Source organism: Ceratina calcarata, unplaced genomic scaffold (assembly GCF_001652005.2).
Source record: "Ceratina calcarata isolate Rehan_Ccalc_2016 unplaced genomic scaffold, ASM165200v1 scaffold98.2, whole genome shotgun sequence".
Classification (NCBI taxonomy): domain Eukaryota; kingdom Metazoa; phylum Arthropoda; class Insecta; order Hymenoptera; family Apidae; genus Ceratina; species Ceratina calcarata.
This window is the reverse complement of record NW_017181217.1, coordinates 189,170-201,992: the sequence shown is the minus strand read 5'-3', so window position 1 is coordinate 201,992 and position 12,823 is coordinate 189,170. Positions and strand designations below refer to the sequence as shown.

Here is a 12,823-nt window from a genome sequence, read left to right as displayed (position 1 = left end):
GAGAATCCAATTTTTCCTCGCAAACGCTTTACTCGTTCAAGTGAGAAATCAATTTTCAAAAGCGAGACACTGTGTTTGTTATAATAATAACAGGTTAAATAAATACAGTAATCTCCGGATATACGACAGTAACGAAAAACGTATTAAATAATCTGCGAATCTCTACCTTTTCTAAAAACCGAGACTGACTCAATCACACCTTTACGTAACTACCTAGTGGCCAAAAGGGACAGATACTATATACTGACAAAGTATGAACATTAAAGTTTGAGACACTCTGTATATGTGTTCCAATTTCTAATTTAATCGAATCCGCGTTTGTTTCCCATACGAACTCTTGAAAAATCTCAAAACACTGTTTGCTGTTTACTTTTTCCATGAGCGATTCTAGGAAATGCATCCCTCCGGACGTATCCGATCATACATCCAGAGATTATTGTACGTCCAGAGGACGGAGAGTTTGTTCAGCAGATTAAGAATTACCTCGGCCCTCGCGTAATATCGTACGGTCGCATTTCGAGTGCGATATTCCCACGGAAACTCCCGTTCGCTTATAATATTTTCAATCGATCTATTTAGCAAGCGCGTGTTTCGTCGACCACGAGCTATTTACACAAATCCAACAAAGAGGCCGTATCGGTTTTTCCACGTAGGAATTCATTTCTGATCGAGAGCGAAAATTTAATAACCGCTTCGTTATAAATTGCAAATTGCCCTCAACTGTCTTCATCGTCGATGAAGACAAACATACGCGGAAAATCATACGCGACGATGACTAATTGGCAAATCCGACGATTACTCTTGATTCTCGGTCGTCCTTGCATTTATGAATCGAAGATGTTGCAGAAACTTCGCCGAAAGTTGATTGTTTCTAGCCCTTCATTTCTCCCCCGAAGAATATGCAAATTTCGAATATCGATAAGCGTTACGTATCTTCAGCTTCAATTGCCGATACTCGCGAGGAAACCCGCGGGACCACGAATTTCTATTTTTCCACGCGTTCCAATAAATATTCAAGCACCGTAGCCTCGCGTGCACGCGGAATTATTCATGAGGCCGTTCGAAAAAAAGTAAAAGGTAAACTGTTTCGCGGGCAAGCCAGACGCTACGTCCGTATGAAAAGTTGTGATACTGGCGAGAATAAAAAGGAGTCGTGTACAGTGCAGTTTTCCGTGGAGGGTTCGGCACGGGGTTTTCACGTATCGGCGGAACGTAATTAGCGACACGTGAGTTCGTCATTAGCTCGATTGCCCGGACGTGGAAAGTTCGATAGGTAGCTGGCTGGTTGGCCATTATCACGCTCTCTTCTGCCGTGCCGTTTCACTCTAATGGACGGGAAAAGAGGTCCGCGCGTCGGTCTAACGTCGGCAACGATAATGACCGTGCGCGCGCGATTGGCGTGCATACGTTTTCTTCGTTAATGCTTCCAATTTTCACCGACTACGCTGCGTGCGTTATTAAGTATTCAGCCTAAGAGTCGAGGCCTTATCAAAGGATGAAACTCCCGTTCAATAGCACTTTGGCTAATTGCTACTTCAATGAAAAAAAAATAAGGCCGCTTAAGACTCCTGATAATTTAGATAATTGTAACGATAAGTAAGAATGTTGTGCTTGAAACTGTTTCTATAGTCTAACTTTCTTCTCTTTTTATTAGGATTTCAAACCTCGTACTAGATTCATTTAGCTACACACGAGTAGGCCCTCGATTTAAGGGACTAGAGTAGTCTCGTGACTTTTCTGGCGTAAAGAATACTCTCACCAGTCCCGAGGAGCTGACTTCGTGTCCCAGGGCAGAGCCGTGACTCTTGACGATGATCAGGCCATCGAGAGTCTGCGACAGCTGCGACGGCGTGCATTCCTCTGGTACCGAGTGCCACCAATTACCCGTCATTCCCGACAGGTCGATCGTGTCACCTGGCAGAATCCACGCATAATCTCCGCCATGCATGCCGAGCTTCCAGGCCTAATTGGGAACGCGGAGCAAGACAAAAAATAGTGAATAGAAGCAGAGAGAGAGAGTGAGTGAGATTCGCAGTGGAGAGATTAAACGGAGACTTCGCGAGACATTCAACAAGAATCCCTCCACGAGTCTAATTCTCGAGCTCGGGGAGGTGGATAAAAGCTTGGCTTTAGAAACCGACTCTCTGCCGGGATACCTCGCGTTTTTATGTTCCCTCGAATATATGGGTTAACTCGGATAAAGTCATTTATCGTAGCTGCCAAGGAAACGTGACTCGTTACGCATATCGACGTTTCGCGCCTCTATTAAATACCGCGTAATAAATAATAGATAAATGAAAGGGAGAACGTTACTCGTATAACGAACTCGTCGAGTTCGAGGGATCGATCCGCCGAGAGCACTGGTCGAGGCGAGAAGAAAAAGAAAGTTAATAGGACGCGTTGCAAATATAAAAAAGATCTGCGAGAACACGGGACGCCGGTAAGGTCGAAGTGGACGCAACGACGTGCCAGAAATATTTACGACGATCTTGGTAATGAGAAATGATTCCCCGGGACCCCTGCGGGATGCATCTTCGCAGAAATATATGTCCCATTTCGCGTATCGCTTGTTCCCCTCCGTTCACCATTTCTACCCCGTCGTCCGTTCGTTTATATTGCCCAGTGCCTGTGCGATGTTACATATTTCCAGCTATCCGCCATTAGGGACCGTTTTGCCGACATCATTTGTCGGCCGATGCGACGGGAGACGGATCGTTGCTTTATCTTATCGCGAATGATGTATCGTCCCTCGTCGACGCGGTGCAGTTTTTAAGGGCGACTGGTAAAAACTTTTAACGCGTCAACTCTGTAATCAATTTCTGCTCGGGGACCCTTATCGAGTTATATATACCGTGTTTAACGATACAGTGGCGAAGCAACGAGACGTTGCTTTCAGAGAACGCGAGACGCTCGGCGGTGCAAGGATGAATGAATGAATAACAGGTAGTTAAACGTGTAGCACGTTTGACCCGTAAAAATTTCCGTTCATTTCGATGTTTGTATCATATCGTCACAGCCGAAATACTCAAGAACGTAAAGGAATGAAAAGAGAAACAGTAAAATTTCACTGAGAATTTGCGTTTATTTTTCCCGTCGTTTCTCGAAATCTCTTAATTCCCGTGGAAAAAAAGGACGGTGACGCGCGACGTCGGCGTCGCGACGGCCGGTTATCGGGAAATCGTCCCGCGTACCGTCGTTACGCCTCATTGTCTTCCGGCGTTTCGCGGGGGTGGGACGCGAAGTTAAAAAACTGGGTCGCGTTTGAATGGGTGCCTCGCTCCCGCCCGTTCGGTCCCTGTCGTTCGTTCGACGCGTGCGGATGCTGTCCCGTGAATTCGCAATTGTTGCCGCGCGTGGAGACACGCCGAGTGAAAATGAGAAATGTGCCCCGAATACGGGACTACCCCTATGCGATATTGTTTTCGTTGCGTTGCCTATTACGTAAAAGGGAACGGCGGCGCCCGCACGTAAATTACAGACCTTAACGAAGTAGAATCTATCTGGAATGGACGATAAAGAAATAGAGACGTCTGTATTTTTTTCCTCAAATAAAACAAAAATTCATTCTTATACTGCTAATATTTTTTGTCTCTTTACGTAAGTAGGCAATTTTTGGTTATTAAAATAGCTAATCGGTCCACTCAGAGACGACGTTACGCGGCTACGACTACGCGAGCATTAACGGAATTCGATGGGGCGAAACTGGGTGATTGGACAGATAGAAAAAAAAGCATGTTTCGGATGGAAAGAAATTCGGTCGGCTTATCAGCAATTAGAGAACGATCGAGCGAGTCCAGGCGATAAACGTCTGTTCAGACGCATCGCGGAACAAAGGAAAGGGTGCAACCGGTATATTCATGGAACGATAGCGCGTATAAGCGTTATCCGTATTTTCGGTTGATTTATACCGGAAACGTTTCCACGTTTCTCGTTTCGTTGTGTGTATGCGCGCGAAAAGAAAGGGACGGGGGGGATGAGGATGCGAAAGCCGGGTCGGATATCATTGTAATAAACGGCCGATGCCGACCCGCGAATATTAAACATCGGACGGACGAAGTAACGAGTATCTTTTGAATGGGGATGATGCCTATCGTAGATCTGCTACCCTACCGGTGTCGGTTAGATGCGGCGTTATATTGCCCGCCGGCAAACAGTTATTTCCTGACCGGCAATTGTGCGGCGGCGAAGATGTCAGAACCGCGGCTATGATGAAAAATCGTCTTCGCAAACCGAATCCGAGGTTGCACCGCTGGGGGGATTTTTACTCTAATAAACTCCTAACGATGTATCCAGCGACTGCGTACAAAAGAGGGTAAAAAACGAACAATCAGCTGAAGACCAAAATTTACATTTTCATCCGAGCTCAGCTACCGACGAAGCAATGGCGTACTCAGGTAAATGTTGCAATTTCTATTCACGTACCAATTTCTATATCACTGGCGTTTTTATTTTCTATAATTGAAGCGTAACAAATATGTAAAATAAATACAACAAAAAGTGTTTTTAATATTTATCAACATTGTTACGCATGATTCCATGAGGTAAAATACATATACTGTAAAGACTCAGTCGGATCGTCAAATATTATTCAAATCCGGTCACACATTTGGTACTTTCTATTGTGCTGCAAGTGCAATATTGATTTCATGATTTTCTAAAGCTCATCAAACATCTTTCGCTAGGACGAAGAAAACGTTTGTGAACGTTGAATACATTTTATTTATTTATTAATTATTGACGCTAGCGAAAAATTGTTCAATACAAGAATTGTAGGTCCTGATGTACTCTACAAGAAAGATTCTATGCATTTTTCGTCTAACTTGAGTATTTAACGAGTTACGTATGATTAATCGGCATTTTATAGGTGCTGAGAAAATCCGACCATTCCACCGTCGAAATAGCCAACTTTTGGCAAAAAATTTCGTTTTTTGCCAATAACTTCCAAACCGTTGGATTTACGGGAAAATTGCATCAGACCTTTTTTGTAGCTGACGACGAGAGCTACAAATTCCATCTAAAAATTTTTTACTAGCGTTAACGGTTAACGAGTAATTGGCGAAAAACGAAAAAACAGTTTTTTGCAAATTACTCGTTAACCATTGACGCTAGCGAAAAATTTTTAGATGGAATTTGTAGCTCTCGTCGTCAGCTACAAAAAAGGTCTGATGCAATTTTCCCGTAAATCCAACGGTTTCGGAGTTATTGGCAAAAAACGAAAATTTCGCAAAATCTGAAGGGGTACCCCTTGGAAAAATCTCGGAAAAATCGAAAAATTTTTTTTGGTCAAAATTTCGAAAAATGCTTTGAACAGAAGTTGTAGTTACTACTATTACCTACAAAAAAGGTCGTATACAATGTTTTTCTATCTCGAATACTTCAGGAGGCGCTAATGAAATTATTTTATTTCATCGAGTATAAGGATTAGGCAAGTCATGAGTTTACTTGGATTTATCTGCAATTACCAATATAACTAAAAGGAAACTTGACGAAAATTGTGTAAACTTGAAAGGTTAGTGGATGTATTTTAAAATTATTTAAAAACGAGTACCCGAAGCGGCGAGGAATTTCCTCTCGAAACTTGAAACGTAAAGGCGACGAGGGAATGGTAATGGAAAAAAATAAGCGCACACTCGTATAATAGAAATTGTATACGTGTCCCCGCACCTGTGATGACACGAGGGAGAGAACGAAGCCGCGTCCTACTTCGACGCAATGTTCATTATTCGCTTAGCGGGAACGTGGACGCGTGTTTGCGTCCCATCGATTTACACGTGGAAAATCGAGGCGCGCGTCCCTTCTCGATGGACAAATTTCAGTTTATCGATTAGGACGTTGAAACGTGTCCGTTTTCACTTCCACTGGCGCGGATTGAAACCGCGACAGGATCTCGGCTCGCGTATTTTAATGTCGCGTCTCTGGCGCGGAAGGGTGTAATTCTCTCGGAAATTACAATTTTACGAGCGCCTGTAAAAATTCGCAATCGACCTATCGTCGTGCGCTCGTAAACGCAACGTACGTATCCTTCCAATTGGCTTCGGTCAAAAATAGTAGAATTCGTAGATCGAGTTCGAACGGTTCGACAATGAATCTCGATCCGTTTTACATTGTTTTAATTTCTCCTAGAAGGACAAGATCCAAAAATAATAATAAATCTATGCCTTGTTTCTTCAATCTACGATTAACATATTTAATTAAATACGCGTTTACGCCAATTAGAAACGCGTCGAGGATCATCGTCGCAAGCTTGAGATTTTAGATGCAATTCGTTGGAAATGATTGAGTACGAAAATTTGTTAACGTCGTATATGTCGCGAAACTCGCAGAACTTTCTTTCGCACGTGACTACAGAAGAATCGTTGACACAACGTTTCCCGTCGTATAGGAAAAACGAAGATGAAGATGAAGAGAAAGGAGGAACCTTGATGTCGCCGGAACGAGGGTACGTTTTTCACATTCAGAGTTATCTTCTTACGAGTTATGTTCGTGTACACGACAAAACGTTCTTCCAGCAAAATAATCTCGCCTCTGTCCTTTAACCGATCCCCCATTGTCGTTTTTATTGTCATTAACTTGTGTCGGTGTTTTCTTTCACATTTTTCCTCAGTTAATAATTGCTCACTGATCGTTTAATTCTTTGCATTTTTCTTGTCTCTACTTCCTACAGATCGACATATTACTATGACTAAAGTTATCGTCACTTCTTGACTGCATATCACGTGATGTTAAATTAGCCCATCATCACTAATTAAGTAGTGGAGTACTTAATATGTTCGAGATAACCAAACCCGTTGCCTGTGCTTCGCTTTATTAACATTTGAAAATATATAATAAAAATTAATGTAGAAAAATATGAGATTGCTCGAGGTTCGAGATGACTAAACACGTTGGCTCCAAGGCCAGTTTTCGTTCTACCTCTGGCTCCTTTTTTTTATAACGTCCATTAATGGATTAAAGTTTTAAATGGGTTCCGGGTTGAATTTACATAAAGCTATCGCGCATAATGGATTCAGTGAACTTCGCTGCGTTGCGTACGCTGTTTTTACGAAGCCAACAAGACCGTAAACCTGTCCCCGGTTCGGTGTTTTAACGCGCATTTAACATTTTTTATCGCCGGCGAATAGAAGAAACGTTCAACTCCGACAACTATTATTCCACGCGCGAGGATATTGTGTAACCGGGGAAAAAGCAGTATTGTACCCGCAATAACGAGCAATCTCTCTCTCACTGTCTCCTTTTGGAAAACTCGCATGTTACGAGTTCGCGATTAAATGTAGGTAGATCTGAATGCTCACCTCGCAGAAAACGCTTGGTGCCAGTCGCGGCGAAAAACTCCCAATGATGATTCTCGTGTCCAGTTCCTGAAAAAATAGTCGTCGAATTCAACGTCCGCTTTTTTTTTCGCCTAAGATTTTAAACGTTTTTGCTTCGAAAGTTTGACTTTTTCCCCAACCTATTATATTTGCTTATTTCTCAACGACTTCCTTTATTTCCGTACAAGCTCAGAGTAGTTGCGAAGGAGAGTAAAGAAACACTAGGTAAATGTTACTGTTTCTCGATATTAATTAACCCCTTGACATACAATGACGAGTTTGACTCGTCATTCATTCCATTTAATTTGTATGTCAAAGGGTTAAAAAATGCACAGGCCTTGGAAGGTAAAAAGGTGAGAGTGAATCGTAGGGCGAGCGCAACCGTTATCGTTCATTCCGGAACCCCGAGCTAGAAATCCATGCCTGAACGTGTTCCGTATACCAGAGCTACGCGGAAGTAGCCAGGCGTGAAAGATTCTCACAACGCAGAGGAAACCGTGCTACTTCCGTGGTAGCTTCGCAGCAGTCCGCAAATCTCGCAAACGAATTCGTCCCGGAGAAGCGAGGGAAGAAAGAAATTTCAATGAAGTCTCAAGTACTAAACACGGCTTACTTTTAAAGTTCGTAGCTGTTCCTTGTAATCGTTCTCCGCGAACGTGATGGTAGCCGTGCATGTGATGTTCGCCTGCTCCAATTCCGTGACTAGATCGTTCACCGCCTGAAAACGAAGCGAAACAGTCCAGAACAGTCTTAACGAGTTGTACGATTTCGAGTATAAGATGGATGTACCATTTCTGGGCAACTTAATTATTATTAGTTTCCATATCATATAACGATATAATATTACGATATAACGATATTATATAACGTATAACTGATAAAAAACATAGCTTTGAAGATCATCAGTCTACTCCTGAATATATAGTCAGTCAAAATGTTGTAAAGTGCACAACGTTCGAAGCGTAAGAATCGAAAAAAATTTTAGATAAGACTCGATGATAGAAAAAACTGTTTTAAACAAAAGTTGGAAGTATAGCTATTACCTAGAAATAAGGTCATGTACAATTTTCTTACAGTTCCAATACTTCAGAAGTAATCATAAAAAGTATGAGAGTCCAGTTTCTCAGTAATAGAATTTCGATACAGACAATTTTATCACAACTCCAATATTTCCCGAGTAATCGGCATGGGTATGAAATTGATTCCTCAGTATGGAATTTATAGATTATCGGATTATTGTCATATAACGCGTTAAATATTGATTCTAGTGAAACCTGTTTTAAAAAAGAAGGTTGTCATTATAGACATGGTATAAAAAGAGCGCTAGATCGTTTATGTTTTTAAAAATAAAAGAAATAAGCACGAAGCTTAATTCGTCACTGAAGTTCTGCATTTTTTGGCGACGGTTTGAATTTAATCTTTCATAATATGAAACTCATCCCGGCGTATAACGAGCTGCGCGAAGTTGCGTGTGTTCGCGGATTTGATTAAAGTTGCTCGGTTGAGTTGGTTGGCGTCTCGGGTGCTTACCAGAGAATACATGTCACCGGTTTGCGAGAGGGCGGTGACGGTGTCCCATCCGAAATGCTTGATGAGTGCTATCCTGGCGGGATTGTGACTCGAATCAGGTGCGACCGTGCGGAGAAATAACGGGAACTCGGTGGTATCCGAGAGCGCGGGTGCCGTCGATCCGAACGAGACTTGAATCACGTTCCAATAGGGCACGATCTTCGCCAAGGTCTCAGTCACCTCCGAGCAGGCGGTTCCCAGCAGCAGAGGTATCAAATCGTTCTCCTTCGCGGAATAGAGCGCGTGGAAAAATCTGTCCACTGCCACTCCTGGGTCGCACTAAAAAGAAACGAGCAGACTAGCATATTATTTTAAGTAGTAGTAATAATAATAATGATCATAATTTTATTGAACGGGTAATTTCTTCGTTTAAACAGAAAATACATTCGAGTCATTAAATAAATTAATAAACGTGTAAAACTGGTTGACTTTAGCTATGGATCTCGAAGTAACGTCCATATCTGGAGATATATCTACTCTGATAGAAAGTATTTAGCAGCCTGAGATGACTAAAGGGAGCATTCAGCCTCTAAGATCACAGATTCTATCGATCTCGCGATATCTCTGGAAACCGCCTGATGTCAGATACGCTTGCCAGTCATTTGATGAACAACAGCCATACACGGCACTGAATCGTCATTCAATTGCTCTTCCCCATAACGAAACGTAACGTTGTATTTGATTTCCAAATAGTCTAATGCAAAAGCCAAACTAAGACTTCCTCACGATTTTCAATTATTATCACGAGATAGGGAAGCGACTGCATAAATATAAAGCAGGCGATCTCGTAGCCATTAAGAATTTTGATTGCACATCTAATTTAGTTCACTAGTTAATACCGCCGTTTTAATGGTCCTGACGAGATTGCAAGGGGCTTAAGAAATAATCGTTATGTATAATCTGATGTGAAGAGATCCTAGATTACACAGAAACCGTAAGATACGTATGGGAATCTGGCAATGTACGTTCATGGAGTGCAAACTATGAATGTGAATGTCAAGTAAAGGGCATGATCTAACCGACGTTGTTAGAGAACTTCGATCGGAGATTCCATCGATCACACGATATCTCTGCGAACCGCCTGATATCAAATACAGTTGCCAATCATTTCATGAATAGTAGACATTACATGGCACGAAATTGTGCAATCGTTCAATTGCTCGTCCTCGTAACGAGACGTAACGTTGTATTTGATTTACAAATAACGTCTAAACTGCAGAGACTAAATTAAGCCAGTCTTACGAGCTTAATTTTCTTAAGGGGGTAGACTCCAATGGCAGCGGAATCAGGCAGATTGCCAACGTCATCCACAAAATTAATGAAAAATATGGATTCACGGGAATACACTTTTCGTCCTTGTATGAGAATATTTCTCGGTCGTTAGGTACCTGTACAGAAAGAGGAAAGTAAAATCTGGCGCGCTCTGATCTACCCCCTTAAGGGATGTTCTTTTTTCTTTAATATCAATGTATCAGTTTCGTGGAAGGCGTCTACGACGGCGCGCTCGCGAAATCGGCCAAGAGAAGGAAAGACGTGCTTCGAATAGAAACCGAGCAATTATAACGCGGCGTGTAACGAGAGGCAAAAAAGTGGAGGGAAAAAAATCGGGAACGCTTCAGCTCCATTCAGATACGAGTAGACGTCTGTGTACGTGTGCGTTCGCTGGTAAGGGCGAGAGAAGACGAGTCGGCGAGCCTTAACGAGCAATTATTCAACGCCAGCGGTGACTAGGGCTGGCTCGAAAACGAGCAGACGTAGCCAAAGGTATGTCACGTATACACGTACTAACATCTTGTTTCACGATTATGAAACCAGTAGGATAATTTCGAATATATTCAGCCGTCGTTCACTCCCCGCGAAATTACCTAAATGCATTTCAAGTAACATATTTACGATAAATAATTCGATTGTTCGAAGTTGAAGCTTGTACACAGCGAATTTTATGTATGTAATTATATCACATTTAATAATGGCGCGTATAATACGTTTCAGAATATCAAAAGCTGAATGGATATTTTAATGTTTAAATAATTTAACGCCAAGATGAGCACTCATAAAGCGTTTGATACATTGTTCCACTTTCTTCCTTTTGCGCAACTGGTTTTATCGCAAATTTGCTGTAAATCGTTTATCTGGGTTACCAGATATGAATTATGGAGAAAGTATACATACAAACGAGTATCGGCACGAATATGCGATCCCACACGTCTCGTTCGTCGTGTTTCGATATACTTGTTCCGAGAAAACAGAAGCTTCGTTAAAGTCCGACTGTTACCGGGACGAATTCGATCGGAGCTTGTGCTTTTTCAGCGAAGCCATCCTTCACCTCCAGCGTCGTCTTAATCCGATCCCTTTCCTATTTGAATTTCAGATAACGCATCCTTTTTTCAGAGCTGACAGTGCGGTCTCTGGAACCGCTAGCCCTATACGTTATGCATACATCCATAATCTCTGGTCCGCGAATCCGCGTTTACACGAGTAGCGTTTCGTGACGCATAACTCGATTAACGTACGGAGCTCGTTCTGAATCTCAATCGCGTGTGTACTGAACCCTTGGCACGGTTCGTTTAACTACGTGCGACATTCTATTATAAGACACGTCCTTAGAGCTTGCGATTCTATGTAGAAATTTTATAGTATGCAAATAATGGTGTTACACTGTTTTGTCAATGCACGAGTGTAATCTAAATGATGTTCAAAAGAATGCTTTAAGGGAAGCCGGGGCAGAGATTAAAATTGCATGTCCCGCGTCGCATCAAACCAACTTCCCGCGAGGAATTCGGAAAGGAGTTCAAACATCGCGGCAAGTCGGCAGCCTTCGCGTGCCTTCTACGCCCTACATGTAAGCTCGAGGACGCTGGAAAAGTTTGTAATGAAAGGCACGATGCGGACGCTTAATGGGAATCGATAAAATGGCTCGGATTTTTCACCTGAAATCAGTGGTAAATCGTCGATTCCGTCCTATTTAATTTTTTATTTTGTCCATCGTTATCGGACTTTCGTGGAAAAAAATGTGTTAAAATTTTGAAGACCTGTTTAAATTTATCAGGTGTTATAAAAACTCTATTCAACTTATTATTCGTCTTCGTTAAGCAATAGCGAAGAATTAATTTGCAATGTATAGTCATTGTGCTTGCTAATAATGAATGTATTGTAATTGATGCAACATTAAAAATTTAGTTGAAAAACATAATTCCTATATTTAATTATTTTTGGTTATTCGCTATTTAAATTCTTATAAAAAATTCGCTCAATCAGAACTAAGGATCTTAAATAGAGGAAAATAGGAACGATCGTTCAATCTGTTCCGCGACACGTTAACAGGATAATGGTAGTTTGTGAAGACGACAGGAGTCCCTCAAACTTCCTAATAGCGCGACGCTTTATAGAATACACGCGATTGTCCTCTATCGGGGAAGCAAACGGTGAAGTTTTCCCTCACCGTAAGTACATAATTATGTTATAGCCCGCAATTGCATCAAGTCCAGCCCAGAAGTACTCGCGAAACTTTCGTCGAAAACCCGTAAACGGGAACGTAAAACGTTTATTCAACATTGGATCCGTCCTGTTAATTTCTTCTCGAATGCGCTTGCTGGAACTTGGCATGTGCCGACTCCTTTTCATACGAGCGACGCCGATACCGTTGCTGTCTCTTCCTTTTCATCTGTTTTGTGTCAACGCCTAGCCGGCAGGAAACAGATAGTACTCGCCTGTACCGTCCTTAAATAAGCCGTGAATCGCGATAGATTCCTCGCTTGACCGACTTACGGTTCTTATAGAATTCTCGTGAGATCATTCGCAATGACGTATATCGATGTTCCGTCCTCATTACCAGAACAGAACAATCTTGCAGATGATGAAACAAACTAGATCGAACGGTTCTTATCAATTCCCACCGAAAGCTGAGCGCAATTGTCTCCATCATTGCGTAAGTAGTATGCATT

At 42.1% G+C, this 12,823-nt stretch overlaps 1 protein-coding gene across 6 annotated transcripts in view; it reads right to left on the bottom strand.

Annotated features, from left to right (window-relative positions):
• GABA-B-R3 (gamma-aminobutyric acid type B receptor subunit 3) overlaps positions 1-12,823 on the bottom strand; it is a 52,356-nt gene that overhangs the window by 20,596 nt on the left and 18,937 nt on the right. For all 6 annotated transcript variants that reach the window (XM_026819271.1, XM_026819272.1, XM_026819273.1 and 3 more), the window contains exons 3-6: positions 8,841-9,158; positions 7,924-8,028; positions 7,293-7,358; positions 1,760-1,963 (exon numbers count right to left, since the gene is read on the bottom strand). In XM_026819271.1, coding sequence (XP_026675072.1) covers positions 1,760-1,963; positions 7,293-7,358; positions 7,924-8,028; positions 8,841-9,158 — 693 coding nt within the window. The remainder of the gene's footprint in view (positions 1-1,759; positions 1,964-7,292; positions 7,359-7,923; positions 8,029-8,840; positions 9,159-12,823) is intronic.